This window comes from Falco peregrinus, chromosome 12 (assembly GCF_023634155.1).
Source record: "Falco peregrinus isolate bFalPer1 chromosome 12, bFalPer1.pri, whole genome shotgun sequence".
NCBI lineage: Eukaryota > Metazoa > Chordata > Aves > Falconiformes > Falconidae > Falco > Falco peregrinus.
In genome coordinates, this window is record NC_073732.1 from 22,230,550 (window position 1) to 22,246,999 (window position 16,450).

Genomic DNA, 16,450 nt, shown 5'->3' on the forward strand with positions numbered 1-16,450 from the left:
CCCATTGCCCACTTCTGGCACCCTTTGAACTTTCAGCCCACTGTTGGCCCCACCAGGCAGCTACCACCAACCAAGATCTGTTTCTACTCCCCTACTGCTCATCAGCCTAGTATACAAACATCTCACTGTTGCAGTGTCAAATTATTCATTACATCAGTTGCATGGTTAGCATACCTGCATTTCATACAAAAAACAAATGCCTTCATAGTTACATGATCCCATAGACTCCACTCCCATACAAATGCCCATGCTACTACTTGATGGGAAATACAGGTACAAGAAATGCCACAGCAATCTCAGAGTTAAAGAAAACAGTGAAGAGCATTGTTATATTCCCATTCTCTTGGACAAATCTGGTCTATACCAAGACTGACTACTTGGAATGCTTATACATTAAATATTTTCTATATGTGTGTGTGTGTGTGTGTATATATATATATATATATGTAAAATAATTTCTTTTCTTGCTCACATAGACAGTCAGTGAAAGAGCATAATGGTCCAACCTCCTAAGCAGAACCAGAGAAAATGACTTTGATACCCAGGTAAGGAATGTTTAGTTTTAATGACATTTTTAAGCAATATTGACTTCCACAGATCTATCAGCAGGAACTGCAAATCAGATACTTGTAAAAATTCTTTAATATACAGTTGGCCTTTATTTTCATGGCACAGGTTTACATGGCTTAAAGGAAACATATTCTGAAGGAATATGTTTCCCAAATTAGTCTTTAACATTACATTAGATATTCTAGTTAGAGCTGCACTTTGTACGGAGCTAATGTATCAAACTAGGTTAATGATCTAGCCATGATTAAAAATATTAACATGGTATCCTTTTTATTTTTCCATTTAATATGATGCACAGGAAAGCAGTTTCAAAAAAACCCCTACACAAAATGGAAATACAATTTGGAAATACATATTCATTTACAATGAAACTACTGCATCACACCTCTCAAGTGCTTTCTAAGTACAGTAAAGCCTCCAAGTTCTCATATACCACAAGCAAAACACAGAATGCATATTTTAATGAGATAACAACTACCTTATAATTTCAGGACCTCTGAACTACAGGAAAAAGCCTGACGATATGAATTACATATAATCTGAATATTACAATATCATCAGTATTTTCAGAACTGACTGGTCTCTTTCCTTAGATAGCATTAAAGGTTGTTCAGTGGTTTGTCTTTTCCTCCCAAAGAGTCTCATCCTAAGTACTCTGAGTTTGTTCCAAAGTCTCTGACTACTTTTCAAATTCTTGAATCTCAAAAACATACAGGGACCATTTCTTCCTACCTGAAAGACCAATTATCTGCATATCTGGGCTTTCTATATGCCAGCACCTAAAAAAGTTGGTAATTCAAAATTTACCTGTCAGCAAATTATCACATCCCAGGCTCTGAGGTTCTGCCTAGCTATTTTTTTTTTTCTTCCTCTTTTTTTTTTTCCTTCTTTCCATTATGTTTTAATGCCCTGGGATCCATGTAACTGAATCAGCAGCTTGAGAGGCATATGTTACAGCTCATTGGCAGAACCAATTAAAAAAAGAAAGCAAAACCAACAAAAAAGCAAATGAATATAATTCCAAATCATTCAGTGCATTTTACATTATACACATCTTCATATTCCAGTTTAATTTCTAGGAAAAATGTAACTATGGAAAAAACGTTGTCTAATTCACAACCACTTTCACAAAATGTCTATTACTGAATTGCAGTTCACAGAGCCTTCTGTATTAACTCTCTCACGGACTGCAAAAATCATATTCGTAGTAGAAACAAGTAAAATGTGCTTCTTAATCAAAGTACGTAGAATCTACTTGCATTAATGGCCAATGTTACCTTTTCATTACACTATGTTATAAAAGCACAAATTGATACAAAGTAAACTAATTTTGCAAATAAGCTATTTTATTCAGACAACATTCTATAATGTGTTATAAAAATCAACCTTTAATTGCACATTTCCACTTAAAATGATATTTATTGGTTTCCAGGAGTCACTGTATCAAGTTTATATTACTGCATGGTCCAAAACCCTAGTTACTTAATATTCTGAATTGAACAGCTATCAGTTGTGGGAACTTGATTTTACTACATGAAAATTTAGAAGTAGGTGGGATGAAGGGGTCATCATTCAGGCGTCTCACATTCTATATCACAGCTTGACAAAGATAACACAACTTGACAGCTACTCTTTTGCATACAAAAGGCAGAAATACTTGCATATTCCATCTGATTAGGTAAACTCTGTAAGGTGTTATGTGACATAAAAATAATAGTATGTATCGAGACTAACATGATCACTGATAACAACATTTGAGTGCTAATCCTCAAAGGTACAACAATGAAGACATACATTAACATGCAGCCAGGTACGAATGCAATGCTAAAATCTGGCCTTATACAGAAGAATGTTATTTTCCAGATCTGTACTAAACCCCTTAAAGTATCTGTTGCAAGCACTGTAACTTGCATGTTTTCTCACTGTATGCAAACGGTTAAGATACTTGAATGCGAAGTGTTCCCTGAATTCATTATACTTCCTCTGGATATGGAATCACACTTGTTTTCCATTTGTGTCAGAATACCAAACCATAATATATGTGGCAAAAGCATGTTGCATATTAACTTGCATAAACTGCAAGCGGAAAACAAAGAGAATTTGTGTTCATCTGATCTGCTTTAAGTATGAAATATTAAGCATACCCTTATTTCTTCTCCAGTGGATTCATAAGATTACAACATGTTTCAGCTGTTGAGAACAGGAAATGAGACTGCATGAAAAAAACAAGCCAGTGGCCAGTCCTTTTTTCAGAATCCTCAGTACACAGACTGAAAACACCAGAAGTTTGGGAAGCACTTACCAAGCATTATATAACTTTTTAAGGACAGGGGGCAACAGTTTCTGTAGCAAGCTGACACATCAATGAGACCTATCCATCTCACCTTGGTGATCAGGACTCTGCTACAGAAAAGCTAAGCGGGGCTACAAAAGACACTAATGAAAAACTGTGGAAATACACTGACAGCGCAGACAACCCCCTAACATGCCACCTGTAGTAAGAGCTCGCAGCAGGTGCTAAGAGCACTTGGTATTATTACATTACTATATCACCAGTATGCTCAGGAGAGAACAGTTTCAAATGGGGGAAAATTAGCAGGTCTCTGCAATACTATTAAAACGTACTTTGTTTGAACTTAGTGCTTCAAAGCATCATATTGCATATGCGTACCACTCTGTGGTAAAGGCAGCCACTCAAGCACACAATATCATATACATTAACAGGTCAGTAAAGGACCTTCTTCCAACGACCATGCTTTGAAATACCACTTTTAATTCTATCAAATAATCCAGGAATGATCAGACAAGAAGGTGTCACACTCTTAACACATGATAAGCTTTCCATAAACACTAAAGGCAGCACACATTTAAAAGAAAAATAAAGAGTAAGACTTCATTTTCAAAGGCTTGATGGAAAATAAATCAAAGAAAAAGTAGCTTGAACAAACCCCTATTCTTTTTTAACAAAATGGATTAAGTGGATGACTAAACATATACTTTCACGTAGCAAAATAAGTTGTTCCATGCCTATATTCTGATTACATTTCTTAAATTAAGCCCTTCTAATAATTCCAGTCTATGAAGCTCATAAGACAATGTCTGCAAACATTTGTAAATAACTATTAAATCTAGACTGTAATACATCACTTGTACATACACATTTATATTCTGCCCTGTGGGTTTACTTAACATTGATCAAGAGACTCCTGCTCATTTAAAAAAAATAAAAATAAATCTTGCTTCTAATAATCTATATTGAGAGAGTAAAGGGATTAGACTAAACACAAATAAACAAATCTTTTGGGAAATTCCATAAATAGTGGCTGAATTCTGCTGACCTCACTCATGTGGAATACTACCCTGATAAGCAATCATGGTAAAGTCAATCCTACTGAAAAAAACAGACCAAGTCAGTAAGCTTGAGGGGGAACAAAATCTACAGTGAATCTAAATCTGCAGGTTCACATATTCTCCAGTTATGATGAATGTGAACAAGCAATAGTAAAAGCAACCAGCAGCAATGGGATTAAAATTAGGAAAAAAAAAGTTAGGCTTGACAGCACCATACTTTTAGCAAACATACAGTCTAATCTAGATATTCTCAGATCCTTTGCTTCCTAGATGAGTAGCATCTAGGCACTGCCTAGGTTCAAGTGTGCATGGTCAAGTACATGTTTGTGCATATGGCTTGAGTCCTTATCATTCTCAATAATTTTAAACACAGCAATGCAGTATATTTACATATACAACTTTTGCATGTAGCCATTATGTAATGAAAGGTACTGGTTGGCATGCATAAGGTCAGTAAAAATTATGTGCTTACATACTACTTATATTATTTTGCAGGCAGGTAGTAGGTAGTACCATATCTGATTAAGTTTGTCTATCATTTCTTATTCATCCAAGTTTTAAAAGATTATTTCAAAACTTTCAAGATTATCACCTGTCTACACTCATATTTTTGAGGGAACGTCCTGGGCCAGACAGACATTAGAGAGAAAGAAGATAGGAAAAAATATTTTGCATGTCCCAAGAAAATCTGCTTCCATTCAATCAAGCTATAATTGAAAAATTGCTGTTTGCACATACCCAGAAGATACTACTTTGAAATTTACAGATTATGTCTCCTTATATTTAATCCATCTGGGTCTGAGCAGGACTTTTCTACCACTTTCAGCTCTTTATTATGGTCAGCTGTACCAGGAATAAGGATCTGAACTTAAGGGAGGTGAGTTGAGAACTGGATGGGGAACAAAGGCGTGACTGAGATCAGACGGAGAAAAGGGACGGATTAACTTGGTGGTTGGTGAATTAAAAGGGAGACTAAGAAGCGGTAGTTGGTAAGTTAATAGGATGACTAAGTAGTGATAAGGAACCAGAATGGAGACAAAAAACTAGTGGGAAATAAAGAAAGAAAGAAAGAAAGAAAAAGGTAGTGAGGAATGGGAAAATCATCACATGGCATCAGGATGTGAGCAAAGCTGAATGCAGAGAAAGCAGGGGGTTGGAGAAGATGGTGGCAAAGACAGTCTGATGTCACCAAAAACTACCTGGGGTGATGAAATCCTATCCGTGCACTTGTAGGCAAGCAATTTTTATCATTGATAATACCTTTAATGGACAGTAACTGTGTATTCTATATTTATGAGACATTTACTTGCCATACTGGGGTGTCTATCCCAGGTTTTGTAGATGCAGAGCTCCAACAGAAGACACCTACTATGTTTTGAACATTTACAGTGCTGCATAAGGCTAACTGTTTTCAAAATTCAGGTCCCTGGCATCTTAAAATGAGATTTCTTTCCTATCGCTCACCTTTTTGGGACTGGCAGAATACTACTAAAATGCTATCGAGCACTAAGGGGAAAAGAACATCTTCCACACTATGCTTGTTTCCTGAGATAGCAACCATAATGTATGTCAGAGGTACCCATTTCTGAATAACACAGATAACCGCTTGTAACACAAGGCTTTTGAGGAAACTCTTCACTACTCCCTTGAGAATACAGGCCCAGACATAACTATGTTTATATATATTAACAGCTTTTAAAGGCAGAATGTCCCATACGATTATCTTGCCTGACTTTCTGCTTAACACAAGCCATAGAATTGCATAGAGCTCCTGAAGTTTGGTTAAGATTCGTTCACAGCACATAGCTACACATATGCTGATGGGTATTTTTCCTCTCTGCATTTTCTAATGCAACTTTTGTTCTCAATCACTCTCTTAACGTATATAGGGATCCTGTGACTGGGAATCAGTGACCATACAGAAAGACCTTAAAAGATGAAGACATTAGTCTGTATAACTCAAAAATAAACCCCATGCCTTGAAGGACAAAACTCCTTTTACAAACTTTCCAAGATATTAACTGTGAAATCCTAGAGAGCTTGGTCAAGAGTTTTCACTGAATGAAATGATGGTTACCGTTTGAATGTTTGCAATTAAACCAATTACAATGATTTAACTACTAAGAAATATAGGGAGAGATTTGGAGAACCTATATCTATAGAAGAAGGAAACACTTTTTGTCTGTGAGAGTGACCAAGCACTGGCACAGGGTGCCCAGAGAGCTTGTGGGATCTCCATCCTTGGAAGCTATTCAGAAGTAATCTGAACCTTGTCTCTTGTGGGCAACTGGCTCTAGGTAACCCTGCTTGAGCAGGGAAGCTGGACTAGGTGACCTCCAGAGGTCCCCTCTGTGATACCTGACAGATTTAACCTTTCCCCACTTCCTGCTGCAAGAACTGAGGTCAGCTGAAGCGTCTTTTTTTATACCTCTAGGCTGAAATACTTTTCTAAAGGTAAGTGAAACAGTGCAAAGTGTTTGCTGATTTTCTCATGTACTTATTATTTACATCTACATTTACGCAATGTTTTGAAGATATAAGGCATTTGCCTATTTGTATGTTTGCGTATTAGTACAGATACTGTTTTTCTTGGATGATAAAAGCAATTCACTGCCTTTTTTAAGGTTAGTACTCAAAATCCAGCTCCCATGTACTTATTATTCATCTAAGTTGATTGTACTTTAACTTCTTTATGGACTCTTTAAAATACGCACTAATAAAATCTTATTAGCTTTTTATTATCAACTGTCTCAACATACAAATATTGCAAGCTGCAGGGATTTTCTGGTCACTGTGAGCATGACTTCAGATTACTTAGCAATCAATGCATTTGTTATACAGTCTCTGGCAGTTGATGTTTCAAAGTTGAAAAGGTAACAAATTTTTAATATCATTCAGGCAATTTGCAAACATACTTCTGCCTTTAAGGGTGCTCAATTTATTTCAACACAATACAGGAATTAATTCAATCCAGGTAAGCTACTGTGATTTACTAACACCTTACTAAAGGATTTAGCTCATGTTCTACATCTGGCTGGGCAAAAATTCTACATTAGAAACACATCAGGTATTTAGGACCTTAACTTGCTATAAATTCTTTGAAGTCAATAGGTAGGATTTAAAAATCAATGGAAGCATATGGCTCAAAAGTGCCTTTTCCAAAGCTGTAATGGTACAAATATTATCACTGAGCACTCACTTATACAGAAGACTGGAACTTTTGAAATAAAAGCCTAGAGATCTAGAAGTGAGATGACATTGAAATCAATGCATTTAAGTCCCTAAATAGCTCATCTGATTCATCACTCCAAAAAGAATTTATGATCATCTCTAGAATAGACAGGAATTTATAGTAGCAGTGCTTTTTATGGTGGAGTACTTTGAAGTCTGCCATTTTAGAAGTGGTCATAGAAGGACATTAGTGAGAAAACAAGATAAATGTTTTAGTGAGGAATTACACAGCTGAGCAATCACACATGAGGGATACTACTCCCAACAGATTTCACCGGTTTTGCATGAGTACACTTTGGTTACATTAGAGGTGGTTTTGGTGGAACATACATACTAAGACTGAGGAAACATTTAAGAAATTTACCTGGCAGTTAAAAGAAGTGTTAATCTCTATTTTTAGTTTCTTAATGGCACCTGACCCTGTATCATTTAAGACCATAGAATACTGGCTCCACAGCAAGTCAGCACTCTAAAGAAAATGTGTTACTAAATAGTTAGAAGAGCGGTCCCCATTAGAAAACACAATTCAAATGTAGTGTGCACACTCCAAATATTGTCACCAAACAAAACGTACGACTCAAATGTAGCTATTCCAACCACTTAAATATTACAATAGTAAAAACTACAGAAACAAGGGTATGAACCACCATTCTAGTATCAGAAAAAACTTTACTCTTCAGAAGTCAAATTCTCTCCACAGTTAACAGAACTGGTACCAGCATTAGCAAAAGAATAATCATATACTCTTGCTTATCAGATGCCAAGTAAAGATAGGAGATAATCATGTCTAAGTTCATACAGTCACACTGACTGATGTTGAACATACTCCCACATCAGTTATAGCTGTACAACTGCATAGCCCTGCCTCTGGTTAGACCTGGGATACTTTTGCCCACACTGTGACAATAACTTGCAACGAAATGTAGCAACAGCATAGCTGTATGCACCTATTCCGGAGTCATTGCTAATAGAGGCCCATTTGCCAAGGACTTTTGGAAATAGAAACCCAGATCTGTAAACAACTCCCATTTCTTGTTATGTGAACACACACTTCAAAAAGTCCTTCAACAAATTGTGCACTTTTGAAATTTTCCAGCAGGCAATTTTTTTACATTACTACAGATACTTTTTCCTTTTTTATTGCAACCTGAAATGTTTCTGTACTGTTTCCATGGCAAACTGGGTAACAATACGTTTAACATTTCCATCAAATAAATTATATTTCAATTCTAAGTATCTATATAAAATTAATTTTTTACCCTCTAACCCCAGAATCATCTGAGACTGTAAAACTCTAAACCCAATAGGGCTTAACAATTTTAACTGTTTATAGTATCAAGACCTGCAGTTCTCATGTGTGTATATGATCCCCTCAGAGGTTAGGACATTGAACCTTGTGATCCTTTCATTCGCAGATGACTTCAGGCCAATGAAGTAATAGTGTGATTACAGTCTTTGTACAGGGCTTCCACCAATGCAAAACAGATTTGAGTTTTAGCCCTGCAATACACTTCATCAGCTTGTGCCTTCAGAGGTGAATTTCTGGTTCTACTGTTGGGAATGAATTTATGTCTTCCTTGTGCTTTTTTGACAATAATCCATGTCCTACATGCCAGGCACTGCTGATGGAATGATCAAGCCTGGAATAATGGGTGGTGTAGCCAAGTGGTGGAATCCCAAACATGCTCCCAGAACTCTGAGGTCTTGTTTTCCTTTACTGCTCTCTGGAAAACTAGGGAGACCTTGCACTGGGCTGTTTTGGTAATGTATAAGCTTCTAAGGCCTGTAGCCTTATAAGACTAGGTAGTCCTTTTATTTAACATAATGATTCAAAGTATTTTCATACAAGTAAAACTACTGATTCAAACTTTCAAATAATTTGAAATAATCACAAAATTTTTCTCTCCAAGAATTACCAGAGAAAACAACTCTTTTTCATACAGAAATGGGATAATCAAAGTTTATCTGTATTCTCAGAATTGAGGTATTTCTTGTTCCACAGGAGTAAAGATGTTGGATTGCCCCAGTAAGGTGTTTTGTACATTTCCTGATTAACTCTGGTGCTGGATACCCAAGGAAATGCCAGCTTCAACTACTTACTCTGAAAGGAGTAAGGAAGAAGATGAGTTTGCTGAGGAAGTTAAGAAACACAAGAGTATATTTAAGTCACATTATTCTGACAGAGTAGGCATGGAAAGCTCACCTGGGTATACATCTGGGGTGCCTCAGAACCAGGTCTTCAGCATATTGCAAGACGTGCTCAGTACTTTGCAAGATCGAGCTCTTAGTCATAAAAATATATTTTACATATAAAAATACAGCAGATGTCCCTCCAAAAATCATATCTTAAGTGTTATTACCTCTCATTACATTTTATACATTCAGAGACAGACATTTGAGATGTACTGTGAACAGTGCAAAAGACTGTTTTATGTTGATAAAAACACGCATTGCAGTACCTTTAAGCGCCAACTGAAAGAAAAGCTGAGAAAGGTTTCATCCTCAGAGAAATTCTGGTCCAAGTTGAACTTTTGTTTAGCAAGTTGTAAACAAACATCTTAGAATGCAGAGAATCCTCTCATTTCTTTCCAGCTAAGGTAGTCTCAAACACATCAAGTCCAGCTTTGAAGTAAACCTGAGCTGAATTGATGCTGTTCAGCACCTCTGACAAGGCTGCTTGAATGGTCTCATTTGACTGATGTAGTTTGCACTGCTCCAGTGCCTTTAGCAGTACTGAAAACTGGCTTGTCCTTTCATCTAGTCTGTAAAGAATATTTCTGAAAGAAAACAATGGAGAATGGTGAACTTTTTACTCAAAATAATTCATCAGAAAGCATCAAGAAACTCTGCAAGTATCAGTCACACTTCACAGATTATACATGTTATGCACAGTAAAGCTGAACCATGGCAAACTAAAAGACAACTGTATATTTTTTATGGCATTGTAAACTGAATGTTCATTGATCTAGGTATACATACATTGAAACATTTGCTAAATCTGTCAAAGAAATCTCACATTCCTCTTTGACCATTCAAGATTTTATTCAAAATCATGAGCCTAGACCTATCACACCCCACATTAAGTACTTTCTGTCTCAGATGGATTCAATTATTCCCCTCTAAAAAAAGTTTGGTTATTACTGTGGACCCTCGACATGGTTGGGTTTTTCCCCCCTATCGGTTCCTGTTGTTTATCTCACACTCCAGAGGTAAAATTCTAGCTGCATTGAAGTCTATGGTGAAACTCCCGTTGCCTTCAGCAGAGCCTTTATTTCATGAATAATCCTTTGTGGCATCAGAACAAGAGCAACCCATCTTTAATGTGACATACTTGAAGGAAATAAATGCAACCTACAGCTGAACACTTATAAAATGAAATCTATGTTTTCCTATAATACCTGCAAAACTCTTTTAATGGCTTGTATAAAAACACATGCAAAGGTAATGTTTGGTCCCTTGGAAATGTTATATTTATGAGGTGTTGAAGTCCCAGAATGCAAAGCTTGTCAGTGATTTCAATGACACATTTTGAAGCAGGCTATACATATTATCTAAAAACAGGTGTAATCATTATCCTAATTAGAAAACCATGTAAATATCATAAATCTCCGCCCAGGAGTTCCATTGATTGTAAACAGAAGTGAGTGAAATTTGAAACAGGAAAGCTACACATGATTTGGTGCAGGACCTTTTCCTTAAATTCAAGGCAGGTGTTCAAGGCAGGGGAGAAATTGTTTCACAGAATGAAAACAGCAAGAAAGCCAGACAACCGAGATATACTCTGTTAGTAACCTAACTGCATGACAGGCCCGATGGCAACACCAAATTAGTAATAAAACTGCCAAGTACCTACAAGACAGATGACCACAAAAGTATATCTTATATATGAATCATTTAATTGCCAGTCTACAAGGAGGAATGGTAACGAAGGAGCCCAATAAATGACAACACAGAACATTTACAACCTTCTGCCATGTCTTCCAGTTCAAAAAAATGCTTTGAATGAGGGGCAATATTTTTCAAAGATATTAAACAATTCCTATCCTCACAACACAATTTTCCAGTCTTATTGTTTTTACCTTCCTATATTGAGTATACATCCAAACCCAGGGATGTGCAAGAGGAACGGTAAGCTTTTTATCCCTGACAGCCATTTCAAGTGTTCTGTAATGCAATACACAGTAGTTTTAAACAGATGAGGGAAAGAGTTAGAATCCAACACTGCAGTAGGATAGCTTACATAGTTTAAACAGTAGGTCATCATTGACCTAGATCATTTAGACTGAAACAGGTTAGGAGCACTTGCAGGAATAGCTCAGCGGTGACAGAAACCTCCATCGAGGCCAGTAACAGGCCGATGTGCCAATAACACCTTTCGCTTACACTGTGGCAACCAGAGGACAACTGCCTGCTTCCTCAGTTCTGAGCTGATGCCACTGTTCCTTGAGACTATGACACAGCTTACATTCAAAGGTGACTAAAGTATATAGTATAGACTGTCCCTGAAGCATCTCTGTGATATAGGAAACAAAAACTTTGTATATTGAGAACCAGATAAATTCTTGGTTGGGTGGGTTTTAAGGATAGGCTGTGCTACGGGCAATACTGTGGTTTTAAAAGCAGGGATTGGGTTTGCTCCCTCTGAAATCAATTCAGGGCCTGCTGCTGAGATCAGTGAGAGCAGACCCAGGCATTTGAAGATCTGTCCTCAATAATTCCCAGGCAGACAGAAGCCTGTTCGCAACCCCTCAAAGCCATTGAAGAGGAGGGGCAATCGCAGAGATTATCACATTACTTTTTTCTCTAAGAAGGCATGTCACAATCCTGTCTGGTTCCTGGTGGCTGGGAGAGTTTGACTGAGCTTTGAATCTGCTTTGAATGCCTACAACACTGGCATCTTGATCTATTTTAGGATCCCTCTATTAATTTACTGGGAGTAATGTCAACTAATAAACATGTCATAAAACAATAACCATGAGCAGAGCAACACTAACTTAAGACTGATAGAGATCAGACTCTAAAGAGAGGATGACCTGAAGACTGGAACATTTGGGGACTGCTGAGAAAATGTGTTGAATAGGAACAGATCTTCTCCTATACCATCTTCAATTGTGCTCTAAACAAGGCACAGAAGCTAAAAAGATGGTTTACCTTAACATACAAGGATATTAATGCAGTTTACCTCTACTGCTGCGATTTTGGAATCACAGGTGATTCCACAGATAATCCACACGCAGGTCATCCACTGTAAAATACAAGTATTCCTAGCCCATCCTGCCTGACTATGGTATAAACCAGTGCCTAATGAGAAAACCTTAGTCGTTTGATGAATGAGACAAGCAGTCTACTGTCATAATTTACAAAAGTATCTTAACTTTTGCAATAGTAGTATGACTTTGGCATAGCTGATTGCATAGTATGACAGAACTTATTTTTTATTTTATGTATGCAAATAAGTAACATTATATGGCACCTGTTTTTTCAGATTTTCTGCTAGAAATTCCCACCAGGATCTTGTATTTTCCAATTACTTATCTTTTCTTGGCAAGCCATGCCACCCCTTTGTTGAATAAAATGATTTCTCTCTTTATGCATGTTCATGAGAGTCAATTTATGCAATTTTACTTATCTCTGTCCAAGCTTCATGAAATGAAAAAAAAAAGAAAAAAGGGTTCGTCCAGTTTATTACTTCCAAGCCTTTACAAGTCAGAAAAGTGTTTTCATTAAAGATTACACATGGGCTAAAAAATAAAACACAGACATTTCATTGGCACAAGGCAGCACTATGTGACCACAACACGTATAATGATACTAAGACACTTTAATTTCTACTGTGAAATTCAATTACTTAAACATTCCTTAATACAAATTGGTTTTGCGGCCTACACCCCTAAAAAACCAATTCCATCCTCTAGCCTAATTGCTTAAGTATCTACCTTCATCTTTAACTATTTCGACCTTATAAATATAATTCACAGAGTCAGCATGACCCCCACAAAAAACCCCAAGACTCCTAAACAGAAAAGTGCGATACATTATTGATGATACTAATGAAATTACAACACACATCATTCATTTTAATGGGCTTATTTCAATGACACATCACAGTGACCTGAAAAGTGTAACACTGAAGTAGAAAACCTAATTAGTAACTTCAGGCAGTACCACTGAAAGAGCTCAAATGCCTCCAAACAAAAGAATCAGTCTTAGCAAACCAAAGCAAAGAATCTATAAAACTGAATTCTGAAAGAAACTCTTCTATAACTTTTGTAAGTTCTTTGCAGGCCTGGGAACATAAGCATTATTGATTGAAATAACGCCATTAGAGTTAAATACTGTTTTACACTGCCACAGATAAGGATGTAATGTCACCCCCGCCAGACCAAAACGAATTTGACAAATTCTTGAATGACAGATCACACTCAAAGTATATTGACTTTAACACAACTTCAAGCTATTTTGGAGAACTGTCCAGAACAACTGGACAGTACAAGATAAAACTAAATTACTATGTTATTCTGGTCACAAAAAAGGATTTTTTAGCTTACAAGAAAAGCCTGTGTGTAGGTAATGTACAACACAAGCTGAATTATTCAGGTACTTAGAAATAGCTTCCAATTTAAGAGCGTTTTTTGAGATTTTGAAAAGTAATTATTAAAGCATTAAGACATAATGGCAAGTATACAGTCCCACATGAAATGATTGCAAGTTTTCTCTGTGGAATTACATTAGAACTGCTTACAGATAAATGCTATGGGCAGCCTCTGCCTATTCCAGTTATAACACAATGTGCTGTGACTAGAGATGTTTCAGCATTCTCACAAATTCAATTTTATAAATACCTGAATCATTTTCTCTTTTAATCTCCGAGAAAAAAAGCACACCACAACTGGGATTCTCTGCAATTCCCTTTCTCTTGATTATATTCAGTTTTGAATGCACTTTTCTTATATCTAGGAGGTTGTTTTCATTCATGTTTGTAAACCACAAAATATTATTAACTTGGTAAATAAATAAATGCATTCAAATAATATTTACATCTTGGGACTTCCAGTTACACAGGGTGTTTATTTATTGCAGGACATAAAAATGCTACAAATTCTTCTTCCTTGGAAAGTGCACGAGCTCACTTATTCTAGTTATTTTACACTAGTTTGTACCTCAGAAAAATTTATGATGAAGGTACAGAAAGCTTCCCTTCTTCCTCTGGGTCCCTTATCCTTTTGATCTCCAACAGTGCTTCTCCTTTCCTCTTCTTCTATTTTTTAAACTTTTTTGACACCCACATAGTTATTTTATCTTACCTATTTTATTTCACAGCACTATTGCAGCAGAAGGTTTATAATTTCAAAATTATAGCTGCTAGCCATGTAATACAAACTTTTATCAGGACAAAATTTACACACTGGTGAACTGTCATTACATGTTACTATAGCTGATCCAGAGGAAATTTTTTTTTTTCTACAAATCTCATTTTTGCTGGATCAAACAGTGAAAGACACTGGTTCTGGGGCTGTGTGACTGAACAACATGCATGTGACCAGGGCAGATGAGGGTATGGTTTAGGACAATTTTGCTGTAAATGCCACTTTATTCCTTCACTGTCCTAAGTTTCCACTAACTCAGCATGTTATGTTTAAGGATCTTTATTTGTAATATGTTGTTCCTAATTTTTTTTTGCTATACATTCTATCTTTTCTTTGAGTCATCAACTGCCTTCACTTAGTGCTCTTTTTTTTAGGAGTGCAAATTGTTCTACTGGTATATATTACAGAAAGTGATATACTTAAATCATGCCAGGAAGATATGTATTTCCATGGTACCAGCAGCTTATAAACTACAGGTAATCCGGATATCAAATCTAAATAACGTCTAACCAACTGAAAGGCATTTCAAAGGCATCATTATGTGGCAGTGGTAAACCAGATAAACTCTGTCCCTGCCAGATAGAAATTTATCTTGCATAAGCGACAGGAGTTAGGACACCTCTAACTGAGTCAATTATGTCAAATGGAGGTTATGGGAAGTCTGCATTTAACAAAATCCTGTTGGGACACTGGACTACAAGGAGGTAATTATTCCAGGTCTGAATTCACTTTTGAGAGGCCAATTTAGAATAGGGCTTGTTAAAAAAAATAAATCCTGATTTTGGTAGCTTTGTGAAGTGTCTTGAGGCTTGGTTTGGCTTGATTGCCTACCAAGTAAACAAAAGAACAAAGAGAAGCCAAACTGGAGTGATAGCTGGTTACAAGATACATTATCTTTTATTTCCCTACAGTTACCTTGATTACGGTACTTTTTTACAGGTAACATATGCATTGTCCTAAAACACACTGATCTCTTACCAGATTATCACTAGAGCCTAACCCTAACTCTAGCATAAGTTTCAGCTTGATGCCCCTTGCCACCCTTAGATCTTTGTCAAGGCCTTGCGTGCACCGATAGATCTTACTGTGCCCGATCAGCCTGACCTGCCAGTCCCAGGCGTCTCCTGCTTGCACCTCTTGGGCGCTATAGGTCTGGCTGGAGAGGCCGCCGCCCTCCTGCCATGGTATCATGCTTGGCTCTCCATCCTTTAAGGGAGCAGCTTGCTCTCATCACCCCCTGAAAATCTTTACCTAAATGGATGACCCTGTCAGACCTGACTATAAACACTCATCCCAACCTTAGCTACAGACCTTCCAGCCTTTAAACCTATCTTGGTGATCATTACAGATTAATCTACTAAATTCCAAATTGCATGTACCAGCATTCAGAACCCTAACAAGAAAATCAAAAATCTATTGAAGAAATCAAGCGAAGTAAAGGTTGCTTGGGGATTTTTTTTATATGACCAAAACTCAATATTCATAGAAAACATTCACCTTCACTTCTGTTTTGAAGTTCTTTTGATAGTTGAATAACTACTGTCAACAGAAAAGACTGACAAAAAATAAAGCTACCAATGTTAATCTTGATTTCCTGATAATATGCATTGGTCTGTGATGGCTTGGAAAAGATTTCAAACTGGATACTGTATCTATGGCAACCTGTAGCTAAAGTTCTTCACTTTAATTAATTAAAAAATAATTACCTCATTTCTTCCTGTGATTTCTTACATGCTTGTGGCTTACGGTAGCAAAACAGCTTCTAGTATAATATAGAATAAACACGAACAAACGGGAGGTGGAAGCTTGATGCAAAGCTGCTAATCAGAAGAGGACTGATGTTCTAGAACTGTCTCAAAGAAGAACAACGGAGCTAAGAAGTCTGACTAGTTTGAAGACTGAGTTTGAGTAAAATCAGACTTCAATAAAAT

At 36.8% G+C, this 16,450-nt stretch overlaps 1 protein-coding gene across 8 annotated transcripts in view; it reads right to left on the reverse strand.

Moving 5' to 3' along the window:
* Positions 1-814: 814 nt before the first annotated feature.
* The window catches only part of NAALADL2 (N-acetylated alpha-linked acidic dipeptidase like 2), a 504,178-nt gene continuing 488,542 nt past the window's right edge, over positions 815-16,450 (reverse strand). For all 8 annotated transcript variants that reach the window (XM_055817254.1, XM_055817256.1, XM_055817257.1 and 5 more), the window contains one exon: positions 815-9,929. In XM_055817254.1, the coding sequence (XP_055673229.1) occupies positions 9,731-9,929 (199 nt within the window). In that variant the 3' untranslated portion in view covers positions 815-9,730. The remainder of the gene's footprint in view (positions 9,930-16,450) is intronic.